This window comes from Candoia aspera, chromosome 11 (assembly GCF_035149785.1).
Source record: "Candoia aspera isolate rCanAsp1 chromosome 11, rCanAsp1.hap2, whole genome shotgun sequence".
Taxonomy (NCBI): Eukaryota; Metazoa; Chordata; class Lepidosauria; order Squamata; family Boidae; genus Candoia; species Candoia aspera.
In genome coordinates, this window is record NC_086163.1 from 17,071,510 (window position 1) to 17,086,229 (window position 14,720).

At 43.4% G+C, this 14,720-nt stretch overlaps 1 protein-coding gene across 1 annotated transcript; it reads left to right on the forward strand.

Annotated features, from left to right (window-relative positions):
* The first annotated feature begins 1,643 nt into the window (after positions 1-1,643).
* Positions 1,644-8,623, forward strand: LOC134504002 (borealin-2-like). Its single transcript, XM_063312997.1, has 10 exons — positions 1,644-1,784; positions 2,325-2,453; positions 3,966-4,018; positions 4,312-4,372; positions 4,988-5,064; positions 5,235-5,293; positions 6,009-6,116; positions 7,031-7,154; positions 7,518-7,604; positions 8,387-8,623. Exons 1-10 carry the CDS (start codon positions 1,649-1,651, stop codon positions 8,432-8,434), a joined length of 882 nt encoding a protein of 293 aa, XP_063169067.1. The 5' UTR covers positions 1,644-1,648; the 3' UTR covers positions 8,435-8,623.
* The last annotated feature ends 6,097 nt before the right edge of the window (positions 8,624-14,720 follow it).

Here is a 14,720-nt window from a genome sequence, read left to right on the forward strand (position 1 = left end):
TTGACCCAAGGATTTTATTTATTTATTAAATTTGTCCCTGCCCATCTCCTCCCATCAGGGGACTCTGAGCAGTTTACAATAAAATAGTCAATTAAAACAGCAAACATACAATATAAATACAATATATAAATCTATCATTACCCCTAATAAATAAATATAAAAATAAGAGTAAAAATGAGAATATGAATAAAATCCAAGTGGCAAAGGAATCCAATACAGTCCATACACTGGAGGAGTGGTCTAAGATACCAGCCATCCCCATGCAGAACTACTGTACTCCCCTCTCCGCCCCAAACCAGGTGGCAGAGCCAGGTCTTCAGGCTCCTCCGGAACGCCAAGAGCGATGGGGCTAACCTCATCTCCAAAGATCGTCCTCCAAAGAGTAGGCAGTTGCTAGGTTTGTGAGATCAACTTTGTTTTACGTAGGCTGATATGTCTGCCACATCTGTGGATTCAGTTCCAAAGGAGTGCTTTGGAACACATGGGAATACCAACACAGCACCTGTCTCTAACCCACTGAAGCCCCAAAGCGTCGTGCAGCTCTAAAGAGAGTTTATAGAGAACCCATGGGCTGAGCTTCAAAAGTTAAGCAGAGTCAGGCTTGTTTAGAACTTTGCTAGGAAACCGGTGAGGGACTAGGATGGAAAGTTGAAAAATCTTCCTGGAAGAAAGCAATAAGGGAGGGAGAAGGAAGAAAAGAAAAAACTATTCTCCTAGATCTGCAAACCCACCATCCTGGGTCACACATCACAGCCAATGGAGTGCTTAACCACAGTTAGGCTCATACTAGTCCACTTACCAACTCACAATGGCTGGGTTTGCATTAGGGCAAAAACAAGTGAACCTCATTTGATGGCTGAGTTCACTCAGCACCCTAATATAAATGTGGTTTGCCATTTGGGGGCTGGGACAGCCAGTCAAATCCAACCAACACGGTCAGTTTATCATTCAGGCTTGTTATACGAACTGAGACAACAGAATTCAGGAAATCATGGTTAACTGGCTGTTTGCATCTCCAATTTAGATGTAAAAGCTCTATGAATCTGTGTTAATCTTGATTAGTTTTAACCTTGATTGGGTTCTTTAAAAGTAGGTTTACGTCGTTTGCAAAGCCAGCCAGTCGCATCAGCTCCTGGTTCTATAGGATGCAAACCCAGATGGAATACGACCATGCCGGTAACCAGGTTTAGAGCATTGCTCACACACCACTTGGACCTTAGTCCAGCGCGCCAATTCAGACCTTCAGGGTTTAGAGAGCTCTTTGGAGCGGTGGTGGCGGACGTGGGCGGAATGCAGCTCCCACTCCCACCCCACCTCCTCTGGCTGCTGACCCAGCAATCTGGATTAGGAGGTGCAGATCTGATCCCCGCCCAGCTTTGTGGAAAAAAACAAAACTTTTCAACAAACTTCCAGCCGACCCATGCGCTGCTTCGCCCTCCTTCAAAGGCGATCCCTGGAGCCCAGCTGGGAATCGCCCCTACCACGGTACCCCCACCCCGGGTCCTAGGGGCGTGTCCGCCAGAGAGAGCAGGACTCTATAAATGCCCACCCGCCCGCTGGTCCCTCCACGTTCCTTGCGGGGCGGCGTTTTTCTGTGGGCTCGGAGGTGCCGAAGGAGGTCGCCCAGCAGCCGGCTCGCCAGCTCTCCATGGCGTTCAAGATGCAGTTGGAAGACGCCAAGGAGCGCAACGGCGACTCCGGAGTCGAACCGGATCGGAGGGTCTTGAGCAAAGAGCAAAGGCACCAGCGGATAAGCCTCTTCCTGCAGGATTTCGACCACCAGGGTGAGGCTTCGGGGAAGGGGCGCGTTCCTGTTGTGTTCGTTCATTCCCTCCTTTGGCTCCGAGAAGGGGGTACCCTTGCATCTTTCCCCAGCAAGGGCCTTCAGGTCATTTGTGGAACTATATGAACCATTCTGCTAATACCTATCATTCATGGGGGTTAGAGTCCGACATATCATAAGGTGGCAGGACAAGTTAGGGGACAGCATGGTACCCTCATGCTAAGCTAAGATGGCTAGTTTTGGCTTCACACCTTGTGGCAACTTCATCCCTGTGATTAGTAGTAATTATGGACAGTTCTTGTGATGATCCTTACCAATTGTGGTTTACGCAGTAACTCTTGGTTGATGGTGTAACTTGTTCCAGGAGCCAATTTGTTGGGCATAATGTGGCTCACTTTGCTTTTGCAAGTTGCAAGAACCTAGTTTGTAAACCAGGGTTAAGCAAGCTATGCTTCACCCCACCCCCATCACTGTTTCCTTTTGCTTTACTACTTTGGGGAAAAGGTTGGCACCCTTTTCGTCCTCTGCTTCTCTGTTCAAGCGAAGGAGAACCTACAAGAGATGAAGAAAGAACTGGCTTCGCTTCTGCAGACGGCTGAGAAAGCCTTCAGAGTGGAGCTGCTGGCCCTGCCTCTGGCCATGAGAAAAATGAAGAGGAAAGACTTGTTGGGTGAGCCCTGGGCCCCACTGTCCGCCCGGCTTTCTCCCTTCTCCTAGCCCAACCTTTCCTTCTCTGCAGCAGGATTGGCCCACCTGTAAGCTTGTAGACCCTACGTTGGTCTTCCTAGAATCCTTCCAGATCTTTGATTCCAGAGGAACTGACATAAGAGGAAGGGACTGCCTTTCCTCCAAACCTCAAGGTCAGTTGTCTTCTCACCCTGACCTGTTGAGGGAGACTAACTGGTCACAAGTCACCCAGAGAGCTTCCATGGCTGAAGGTCTACCTGAACCTTGGTCTTCCTGGTCATAATTCAACACACAGTGTGGCACCAAACTGGCTTTGCTGCAGACTCTGGAGGTTTCTGGAGTCTGCTGTAATGTTGGACCTTGTGACTTTAGCCCATGTGTGTCATGGTAGGGGTTTGATGGGGAGAGTGACATGGGAGAGGCCAACAAGGTGCTACAGAAAGTCAATTTGGAGGCCTCCCCAGGCAACTCTGCTCAGCCCAATAACTTCTTTTCAGTCTCCAGAACAATGTTTCTCAACCTCAGCAACTTTTAAGCGGTATGGACTTCAACTCCCAGAATTCCCCAGCCAGACGTGGCTAGGAATTCTGGGAGTTGAAGTCCACACCGCTTAAAAGTTGCTGAGGTTGAGAAACTCTGCTTCAGAGGATGTGTACTTCTGTCATTAAAACCTGTCCGCCAAACTTTTTCAGCTTCCGCAGACTGATGTTACAGCCCTGTATGTTTACTGGAGAATAAACCCTTCAGAAAGTCTGACTTCCTTCTGAGTAGACATGTCCTTCAGTCTTTTTCCTGGGTGTCCTCCAGCTGGGTGGGCACTACAATTCTCAGAATTCCAAGCTTGGCTAGTAGAATTTTAGAAACTGTAGTTACTCCATCTCTGGAAGTGCCTGGTTTGGGGAAAATTGAAGCATAGGATTGTACCATTGGAAGCTGGTGGTTGAAGGGCCCTTTTAGTTTCAGTACATACCATAAAACAAGTTCAAGGTCTTGGAAGCCTTCCAGAGATTACCAGTAAATACTGATCTACTCTCTGCCCACACCTGCAGAAATGTTCTGAGATACAAGCCTAACAAATAATAAATAAAGGTGGGAAGCTGGTGTTTCTTCAAATGTTAAAGTAAGATAAGACTTCTTTGTGTAGAACTCAACTCCATGGACCCGTTCTTGTCACTTTTTTGACAATGGTGTAGACATTGTTTGCCACTGTTTTCTTCTGGGATGTTCTTTGACTTCCCAGCCTTGCCTCTAGTCCTGCAATGTCCTGACCCTGCTTAGCTTTTTGAGATCAAGCCATAGTCAGCTCAGTGTGGCTGCATCTCCAGATGTTGCTGAATTCCAACTCCTAGCAATCTTTGCTGCTACTAGTTGGGTTGAATGCAGATCCTGGGAATTGCAATTCAACTCCAGATATTTCTGATCTGTATGAAGAAAGTCACTTTTGTGAGTTGGCAGCCAGCTGCTTTAGTATAATGGTTTAATCTCTATCTTTCAGATCTAAAAGAAGAAGATGCAGCTGCAGCAACAGCTGTAGCCACTCTGGAGGCAGTAAGTGTCTGTTCCATCAAAATATGTTAAAATAATGAATGGGAATGGAATCCACTACCTTGTGATACCTGTACAAATAGAAAAACTAATTCCCTCCCTGTCAATAATATCTATACCTGTTGGTGTTTCTTCTAGATATAGAACTGTTAGCAGGATCCTGAAACCTTAATCCTGATAAATTATTTATACCCTATACCTAGAGATTGATGACTTGTACCTAACCAAATATGAATGAAGGGACCATGGTGATGCTAGTCTTAATTTTTCCCTTTTCTCCCCCAACATCTCTAAAGAATGACTGTGGCATTGGAGATCTACTCAATCCTAGACTAATGAGGACAAATCGCAAGCGAGGTAAATCAGAAGTGCTCATTCTGGTACAAAAGATGCTTTTCTGTGCTCTTCCCAAGTTCTTTGGTACTGACCCTCTTTGGAGCTGAAGAGAGTTTGCTTGATTCCAGTCTCTGGAACACTTGGACACCAGCCAGATAAATGGTCTCAGTTCCTTGAGGTCTCAGTAATAGCTGTGCTGGCTGAGAAATTCTAGAGATCTTGGGAATGCCAGGAGCTGTTTTGGGAAGGGGATCAGGGTAACTCACCAAGCATAGAAAGTCCTTTTGATCCTACCATAGTTTTGGTGAAAAAATGGCTGGTTGTAAGGCCCATGCATGCTTCAAAAAAAGATTAGGTGCTACTGAACACTTAAGGTCTAAGCGTTTCTGCTGAGTACATACGTTTCTTACAGCCCTAAGGCCAGACACAATAAAACTATACAATAGCAACAAATCTTACATTAATACATATATATGAAACAAATGCAATTAGTATACTAAGATTCAAAATTAATTTTGTCTGGCCTTAGGGCTGTAAGAAACGTATGTATTTCTGCTGAATTGTTTCTGAAGCAGGCACAGCTCTACTTGTATCCGTTATTAGTCTCTTAACTCTTAACCCAACTGTCCTTTCCAGTTAAAGTCACCACAATTGTGGAATATAAGGAAGCAAAAGAGGAACAGAGGTCACAAACCAAGGAAACATCTCAGAAGGTAGGTGAGGAAAGGATAATATCCATTCTGCTGTCTTGAACCTGTCTTCCTTGTGATTTTAAAGGTGCCTTTGTCTGTACCAGGCCTGTATGTCATTGCCCCAAAGTTGCTTTGGATCCAGTGCCAGTTCTGCATGCAAAGTGATATATATACTGCTTAATTTTCTTCAGGTATTTAAAACCAAGTCACTGACTTCTGCCATCAAGGATAAAAAAGGCATTCTCTGCAGGTAAGAATAGGTCAATGCTTTTAATTCATCCCATACTTTAAAATGAAGGTAATTCATCCACTGAGATGGATTGATGAAAGATGGCCCCTCTACATGGCTGAGCTGCTATGCTATTACAGGGGAGAGGCCAGGTGCTTATGTTGACAAAACAGCAGTATTGGGTGTGCAAAATACTCAGGTGGGGAAAAATCTCAGGAATGAACCAATAAGGAGTGAGCATGGCTTGATTGCCAAAAGATGCAATGGACTTTTCTGTAAAGGAATGGAGAATTGGGGAAAGGGTCTGGTGGCATGATTAATCAGGATTGCTCTGGACTGGAATGTTTTTTTTTTGCACTTGATGTCTGTCTTAAAGTGCATCATAAGCATGTTCAGGCCAGGGCTGAGTCTCCTTGATTTTAGCAGAGAAGACCTTTAAGCATCAAGTTGATGGAAATCAACTTAACAGGAATGTGGTCTTAAATAGTTGAAAGCTGGGGCCTTCTTTGGCAAAACAAGCAGCTCAGTGAAATGGTTATGAATTCATTGGTTTCAAGAAAAGAATAAACCCAGCTGCTGTTTATCAGGACTGTGCAGAAAAGTTTTCCTTCCATCATTTAGATCTTAACCAAATGCATCATAGTCGTATTTGCAGGAAGGTAAATAGAAGCGGTCATGGGAGGAAACATTGTGTGTGTGGGGGGGTAATAATTCAATGACTGGTGTCTTCCATCAGGTCTGCATCTGTGTGCTCCACTCCAAACAAGAGAAACATTGAGCGATCTGCCTCTCTGCGTGAGCAGCCAAGATCTGCTCCCAGGTTCATCAGCTCAGACTCTAAAAGGTCAATATTGCTGGTTTGTTTTAAAGAACAGACTCTTGACACTTTTAAAGCACTAATTAGATTTCTAACCAGAAGGTGTATGTCTGCCTATATCTTTCCTCCCGGGTTAAAGTGCTCTCCACCTATCCTTGAGTCAGCACACAATTACCCCAGCATGAAATTGATTGTCCCCGCTGCTGATCCCTACCCCGCCTCTCTCACTTCTGTTTCAAGTCACTGCAGTGCCCCAACCTCTCTCCAAGATGATGAGGTAACCACATCTGGGAGCTGTCCTTGGATGCTGCCAAAATAAGTGTGGCACCAGTTTAGCTAAGGGTGACTTAAGCCCATCTCACTCATGGATGGTGGAGAAGATGAAGGCAATGTCATGGGGAACACAGCAGAAACTAAGTGATTGTCAGGGCATGTTTGTGTTGTTTTAGGTGCAAGAAGGGGAAAACCCTAGGTCTTCTGAATGGACTGGTGCTGGACCATCTCTCCATTTGTACCTCTCTAGGGGTCCTTGTAGAAAGTTGCCTTGTGGGTGTTCAGATGACCCTCTTCTTGCCTACTCAGGGGACCTTGGGGAACAAGTGATCTGATGGCAGCCCCCTGACAGCTTGGAAATATGAACAAAGACATGGCTGCTTTAATGAACTGACTCTTTAAAGCAGCTGCATATTTTTCAGTCTGTAAAGCTACCTACCTACTTGTGTTTATGTGTGTTTGTCTATATGGAGTTAGGCAGCCAATACATTTAAATAATGTGTGTGTGTAATACAAACACACACACACATATCTGTATACAGATGGATGTATATGTATGTACATTTGATTTAGTCACTCATAGCCTCATCTTTTTGAAGATGAATACTTCAAAGAAATCAAGACAATCCCTTTCCCCTTGTCGATCCCCACCTACTTTCTCTTGCTAGATTTTCACAGAGGGGGCTCTCCACAGGAACTTCTGGGAGAACTCTGGCTACAGCTCTTCGCAGTTCTTCTATGCCCCCTGAACGATCACTTCCTTTTGTCAACATACCTCTGAGTGATGGGCAGGTATGGTTCTTATGGACTTTGGCCAAAGCAGAGGTGTCTTTGCTTGATGGGTATATGTATACATACTGTATATGTACACACATATCCAGATTCTAATCACTGCATGTTAAGGAACTGCATGAATCTGGTCCTGGTGGAAATAGGATTTTGAGAAACACAGGTTTCATTCTCAGAGCAATAGTAATTATTTGAAGGCGCTTAGGAATAAAATCATTAGAATAGGAAGACCATGAGGCTTTGATCTCAATGGAGTGGGAACAGGCTGCCGAACATCCAGCACATGAATGGGGAGGAGCAAATGTGAAATTACATGCATGTGTACTCTGTGTACATTCCAAACAGAATCTTTCTGCTTTGTTTCAGACTCTTTGCTCATCTGGAGATGACATTCAGAACATTGATGTGCAGCTATTAAATAACGACACTGTCCAGCATATCCACACTCTGGTGGTAAGTGTTTGAAGCAAAGTATTTTGGGAAATGGCTGGCTGTCCCCCACATCCATATCTTTGGGGAAATTGGAGTTTCCACCTTCAGGAAGCCTCTCTTTAGCTGTTGACTCTTGTCAGTTCTGAGCTGGTCTGAAACCTTTTTCTCAGTCAAACCTAGGAGTTGGCAACCTTTTCAGCCAGAGGGTGCAAATGAAATGGTGGCAGCTTGTCGTGGATACTGTCACAAAAGGGTTGCCATAGGTAGACACTAACAACTTTGCAAAATGGCAGCTGGAGTGAATTTGGCCAAATGGAAAACTCTCGTCCCCTTGAAGATAAATATGAAGTGGCTTCATCCTACTGTATTGCCCATTCTTATTCTTGTTTAGAATGGGTCTACTAAAGGAAGTGAAACCGTTGGAATTAGAACAATCCACCCTGTGGATCTAAGAACAGCTAGGAACAGACTTAAGATACTGATCGATTATATCCATCAAGTCAGCATTGATTCTTGGCAACCGCATAGATAGACCTCCTCCACAATGAATAGATTTATAGCCAGTACTGGAAATAAAGATGACACGAAGGGCAATCAGTTTCCTGCAAGCCAGCTTCTCTCTCTCTTTTTTTTTTTGACATAAAATTACGTGGAATCAATTCTGCCTTCATATGAAATCCAATAATTCATTATTTTTAAAAAAATCCATAAAAAGCATAGACAAGAATAACCCCCAAACTAATGTTTAGTGGTTCCAGGGGGATACTATCAAGACTTAAATGAATTGCCTTTTCCTTCCCCAGAACCAGCTGACAGTTCTTTGTGGAAAAGCAACAGTTAAGTCAAGTTAAAGGAATTGATGGCAGCTTTTCCTGTATTTCATTCATGTTGCAGAACTCCCTGATGTATTTAAAGCAACAGGCAATTGGTTTTAAGAATTTATTGCATATTAAACTTTGTATCTTTCTCATCTAGAAACACTTTTGGTGACTTGCCATTTGAAGCAAATGTTCTGATTGGGAGACAGGAAGTAAAATTATATTTGCATTCAGTTCCCAGATTTCAGTTAATGCCTCTGGCTATACATAAAATATAATTAGTGGCTTTAGCTCAAGTTTATTGAAGCACTTATTTGAAACTGACCCTCTGTTAGAATTAGAAACTGAAGAGAGCAGTTCAGAGTTCTGATTAAGCTTAGTGTTCGTCACCTTGGTAATCACGTACTTTTTAAAATTTTGTGATTCTTGGCATAAGCTTATAGTAAACATACATGTGACTAAGGTTGGTGATGGTGTGTCCACCCTGGCCAAAAGTAGATGGTAGTGCATCTAGGGAGCCCCAAAGGTCTGTGTTTTTTAGCATTTTGAGAATGGCTCTTAACAATTAAGGATAATCCCAATATGATCTTATCTGACCTTCAGAAATTTAGGTGTGCCTGTATGCTCCAATTGTATCAAGTTACTACAATATTCAGTGCCTTAGCTTGTTTTTAACTGTTGTCTACATACATGCTATACATCTCCCCCCTAAATGTAGTAGGAGAGGAGACATAATCCACAACATTAACTCAGGATCTTTCTGGACCCCTTGGCTGAGTGAGTCTGGAGAGATTGCCAGAAAGTATATTAAGTTGCAGTAGAGATGATGTAGAGAGTAAGAAAGATGACCTTGACAGAGATAGGCCAGATCTGTTACCAAAGCAACAAGAAGAAAAACATAGTTTAAGTCCAAAGCAAGCAGAAAGTATGCAGAAGCAGCTCAGAAAGACACCTCCCTAATTCACGTGGCAGTAGGTACAGCACAATCAGACTGGCAAGATTCTGTTGTTATAGTCAATCTCCATAAAAGTAGTTTTAGCCTTCCTGTGGAGTTGATGTCCTGGTCTGGACTACCTGGTGGAGCTGATAGATGGTTAATTTTTGGTAGCTTTGATTGAGAAGTGTTATTTTGGCTAAGCAGGTTGGACCTGGTTGATATCTGGATGGGAGACTATTAGAAACAGGTTAGGCTAGGAAGTTGATGAAACCAGTCACCAACATTCAAGCCTGACTTGAAGGAAACTTCACTTTTTTATATATCTTGCATTCAGTCAGCTGCCCAGAGTTGTCATTGAACGAGATTGGGTGGTGGATAAATTTAATAAATAAATAAATGTGATATTGATATCAAGCTGGAGAGAAAGGTGTGGTTGTCTGACTTTAATGAGGTTTAAGTAAATCACATTTAGAGTTACATTTAACTCAACTGGAAATGTTGATTATGTGTCATCAAGCCAGTGTTGACTGTTAGCAACCACATAAATTTTCTCCAGAAATACCTGTCCCTAATCTGGTCCTTCAGATCTTCCAATGGTGTTGTTTGTTGTTGTTTATTCGTTTAGTCGCTTCCGACTCTTCGTGACTTCATGGACCAGCCCACGCCAGAGCTTCCTGTCGGTCGTCAACACCCCCAGCTCCCCCAGGGACGAGTCCGTCACCTCTAGAATATCATCCATCCACCTTGCCCTTGGTCGGCCCCTCTTCCTTTTGCCTTCCACTCTCCCTAGCATCAGCATCTTCTCCAGGCTGTCCTGTCTTCTCATTATGTGGCCAAAGTATTTCAGTTTTGCCTTTAATATCATTCCCTCAAGTGAGTAGTCTGGCTTTATTTCCTGGAGGATGGACTGGTTGGATCTTCTTGCAGTCCAAGGCACTCTCAGAATTTTCCTCCAACACCACAGTTCAAAAGCATCGATCTTCCTTCGCTCAGCCTTCCTTATGGTCCAGCTCTCACAGCCATATGTTACTACAGGGAACACCATTGCTTTAACTATGCGGGCCTTTGTTGTCAGTGTGATGTCTCTGCTCTTAACTATTTTATCGAGATTTGTCATTGCTCTTCTTCCAAGGATTAAGCGTCTTCTGATTTCCTGACTGCAGTCAGCATCTGCAGTAATCTTTGCACCTAGGAATACAAAGTCTTTCACTGCTTCTACATTTTCTCCCTCTATTTGCCAGTTATCAATCAAGCTGGTTGCCATAATCTTGGTTTTTTTGAGGTTTAGCTGCAAGCCAGCTTTTGCACTTTCTTCTTTCACCTTCATCATAAGGCTCCTCAGTTCCTCTTCATTTTCAGCCATCAAAGTGGTATCATCTGCATATCTGAGATTGTTAATGTTTCTTCCAGAGATTTTAACTCCAGCCTTGGATTCCTCAAGGCCAGCTTGTCGCATGATGTGTTCTGCATACAAGTTGAATAGGTAGGGTGAGAGTATACAGCCCTGCCGTACTCCTTTCCCAATCTTAAACCAGTCTGTTGTTCCGTGGTCTGTTCTTACTGTTGCTACTTGGTCGTTATACAGATTCCTCAGGAGGCATACAAGATGACTTGGTATCCCCATACCACTAAGAACTTGCCACAATTTGTTATGGTCCACACAGTCAAAGGCTTTAGAATAGTCAATAAAACAGAAATAGATGTTTTTCTGAAACTCCCTGGCTTTTTCCATTATCCAGCGGATATTGGCAATTTGGTCTCTAGTTCCTCTGCCTTTTCTAAACCCAGCTTGTACATCTGGCAATTCTCGCTCCATGAATTGCTGAAGTCTACCTTGCAGGATCTTGAGCATTACCTTACTGGCATGTGAAATGAGTGCCACTGTTCGATAGTTTGAACATTCTTTAGTGTTTCCCTTTTTTGGTATGGGGATATAAGTTGATTTTTTCCAGTCTGATGGCCATTCTTGTGTTTTCCAAATTTGCTGGCATATAGCATGCATTACCTTGACAGCATCATCTTGCAAGATTTTGAACAGTTCAGCTGGGATGCCGTCATCTCCTGTTGCCTTGTTATTAGCAATGCTTCTTAAGGCCCACTCAACTTCACTCTTCAGGATGTCTGGCTCTAGCTCACCGACCACACCGTCAAAGCTATCCCCGATATTGTTATCCTTCCTATACAGGTTTTCTGTATATTCCTGCCACCTTTTCTTGATCTCTTCTTCTTCTGTTAGGTCCTTGCCATCTTTGTTTTTGATCATACCCATTTTTGCCTGGAATTTACCTCCAATGTTTCTAATTTTCTGGAAGAGGTCTCTTGTCCTTCCTATTCTATTGTCTTCTTCCACTTCCGCGCATTGCTTGTTTAAAAATAATTCCTTATCTCTTCTGGCTAACCTCTGGAATTTTGCATTTAATTGGGCATATCTCCCCCTATCACTGTTGCCTTTTGCTTTCCTTCTTTCTTGGGCTACTTCTAGTGTCTCAGCAGACAGCCATTTTGCCTTCTTGGTTTTCTCTTTCTTTGGGATGTATTTTGTTGCCGCCTCCTGAACAATGCTGCCAACTTCTGTCCAGAGTTCTTCCGGGACCCTATCTACTAAGTCCAGTCCCTTAAATCTATTCTTCACCTCCACTGCATATTCCTTAGGAATATTAGTGAGCTCATATCTAGTTGATCTGTGGGTCTTCCCTAATCTCTTTAATCTGATCCTAAATTGTGCAATAAGTTCGTGATCTGAACTACAGTCAGCTCCAGGTCTTGTTTTTACCGACTGTACAGATGTCCGCCACCTTTGGCTGCAAAGGATGTAATCAATCTGATTTCGGTGTTGTCCATCTGGTGAAGTCCATGTATAAAGCCGTCTCTTAGGTTGTTGGAAGAGAGTGTTTGTTATGCAGAGTGAATTGTCTTGGCAAAATTCTATCAGCCTGTGTCCTGCTTCGTTTTGTTCTCCCAGGCCATACTTACCTGTAATTCGAGGTGTCATTTGACTGCCCACCTTAGCATTCCAGTCTCCTGTGATGAAAATAACATCTCTTTTAGGCGTGTTGTCCAGTAGGTGCTGCAGATCCTCATAGAACGGCTCTACTTCAGCTTCTTCAGCATCTGTGGTTGGGGCGTATACTTGGATCACTGTGATGTTAGATGGCTTGCCCTGAATTCGAATTGAGATCATTCTGTCGTTTTTTGGGTTGTATCCAAGCACTGCTTTAGCCACTTTACTATTAATTATGAAGGCTACTCCATTTCTTCTGTGGTCCTCTTGTCCGCAGTAGTAGATCTGGTGGTCATTTGATGTGAAGTGGCCCATTCCAGTCCATTTCAGTTCACTGACGCCCAGAATGTCTATGTTTAATCTTGACATCTCACCAATAACCACATCCAATTTGCCCTGGCTCATAGATCTTACATTCCAGGTTCCGATGGTGTGTTGATCCTTAGAACATTGGATTCGCCGTTCACCACCAGCACCGTCGGCCGCTAGCCGTCCTTTCGGCTTTGAGCTAGCTGCGTCATCACGTCTGGGGTTAGTTGAGCTCATCCTCTGTTCCTCCCCAGTAGCATTTTGACCATCTTCCGACCTGGGGGTCTCATCTTCCGATGGTATACCGACATATCTCTGGTTGTACTGATCCATTTAGTTTTCACGGCAAGAATACTGAGGTGGGTTGCCATTACCTTCCCCAGGGATCGCATTTAGTCTGACCTCTCTGTCATGACCTTCCCGTCTTGGGTGGCCCTTCACGGTTTAGCTCATGGCATCATTGAGGTGCTCAAGCTCCAGCACCACGACAAGGTAACGATCCTTTGCTGAAGTCCAATGGTGTACCTATCAGCATTTTAATTAAGTCCATCTTGCTGATCATCTTCTCTTTTTTTCCACCTTTCTCAGCATTATAGATTTCTCCAGAGAGCTAGATCTTTGCATAATGCATCTGAAATAGAATAATTTGAGCCTGGTAATTTGTGCCTTAAATGATAATTCTGGGTTGATTTATTTGAAGCTTAATTTGTTTTCTTGGCTATCCATGATATTCTCGGGACTCTTCTCCAACACCAAAGTTCAAAAATGTCAATATTCTGTTTCTTCGAAGTTCAGCTTTAGTTTCCCTAGTGTCATGGGGAAAACCATTGCCTGCACGATTCTGATCTTTCTCCATATAGATGCATCTGGTATCTGAGCATCTTTTCTAAAGCCTTCATTGCTTGAAGCGCTAGTCTGCAACATATTTCTTGACTGCTGCTTCCTTTATTGTGATAGTTGGTCCTAAAAGGCAGACGTTACCACCACCTCACTGTCAGTCCTGAGGCTGGTTGCTGTATCTGTTACCATTGGTTTGCTCTTCCCTATATTTAACAGTAGTCCCATTTCTTCATTGTGCTCCTTGACTTCCATTATTAGAGCTTGCAGATTATTTGCATTTTCAGCTGTCATTGTCGTGTAATAACCAGCATATCTCCTAAATTTAATGCAATGTGTATAGACATCTAAACTGCGAAGATCCTGGTAGAGGGTTTAAACCCCATTGAATAATATCTGGCCAACCACATCTGATAATTCCCAGTAAGGATGAAACCAGTAATGTGATGCCTCCTAGTGGTCAATGTAACTGAAAGATGCCACACAGGATATACACTTCGTAAAAAGAGAACCCCCCCCCCCAAGAAGGGGGATGGGGGTGGAAATAATGTCAAACCGCTTAGATTGGGGTATACATCTGTATCTCTCTGCTCCGAGAACTTAAGACGAGGTGGATTTTAGATACCATTCTGAGAAATTGAGTTGTCTCTTGGTAGAATACTTGTAAATACCACTAAAACTGTGTGGTTCTGATGTTCACTTTATTTTCACTAGGTTTTCAGAAGAATCAAAGGAAAGAGCTTCTTGTGTAACTTTAGCTCAAATCCTGAGGGGAGGGGAGGGGCTGAAAAGGAATAACTCTCAACAAGTATGTTTACCCTTTGAATTACCTCTCAAACCTCTACTCTGGTTACAAGGCAATAACCTGCAAGCAGTTGGGAGCTTATGGTTGACCCACATGAACTGTCAAGAACTTGCTTTGCATTTTAGAAAGGATTTATAACCATGTTATGCTTTGAGACTAAGTTGACCTCATGCAGGCACCGTTGAGTCTTTGTTGTGCAAGTCACACACAGCTTTGCAAGGGTTGTATGAACATTGGGAACTGGGGGTCACCTTCTATGATAGCTTTGTGAAAAGCTGTTCAATAGCTGAGTATACTAATACAGCCCTCTCTTGCCCTGCAAGTTATATGGAACTTTAGGATACTGACCCACAATCTTCTCATTTCTCTGCAAAACCCATTCACTTTAAAGAGGCCTTTGATCTGAGCTTATCTGTATAAAGGCTAGATT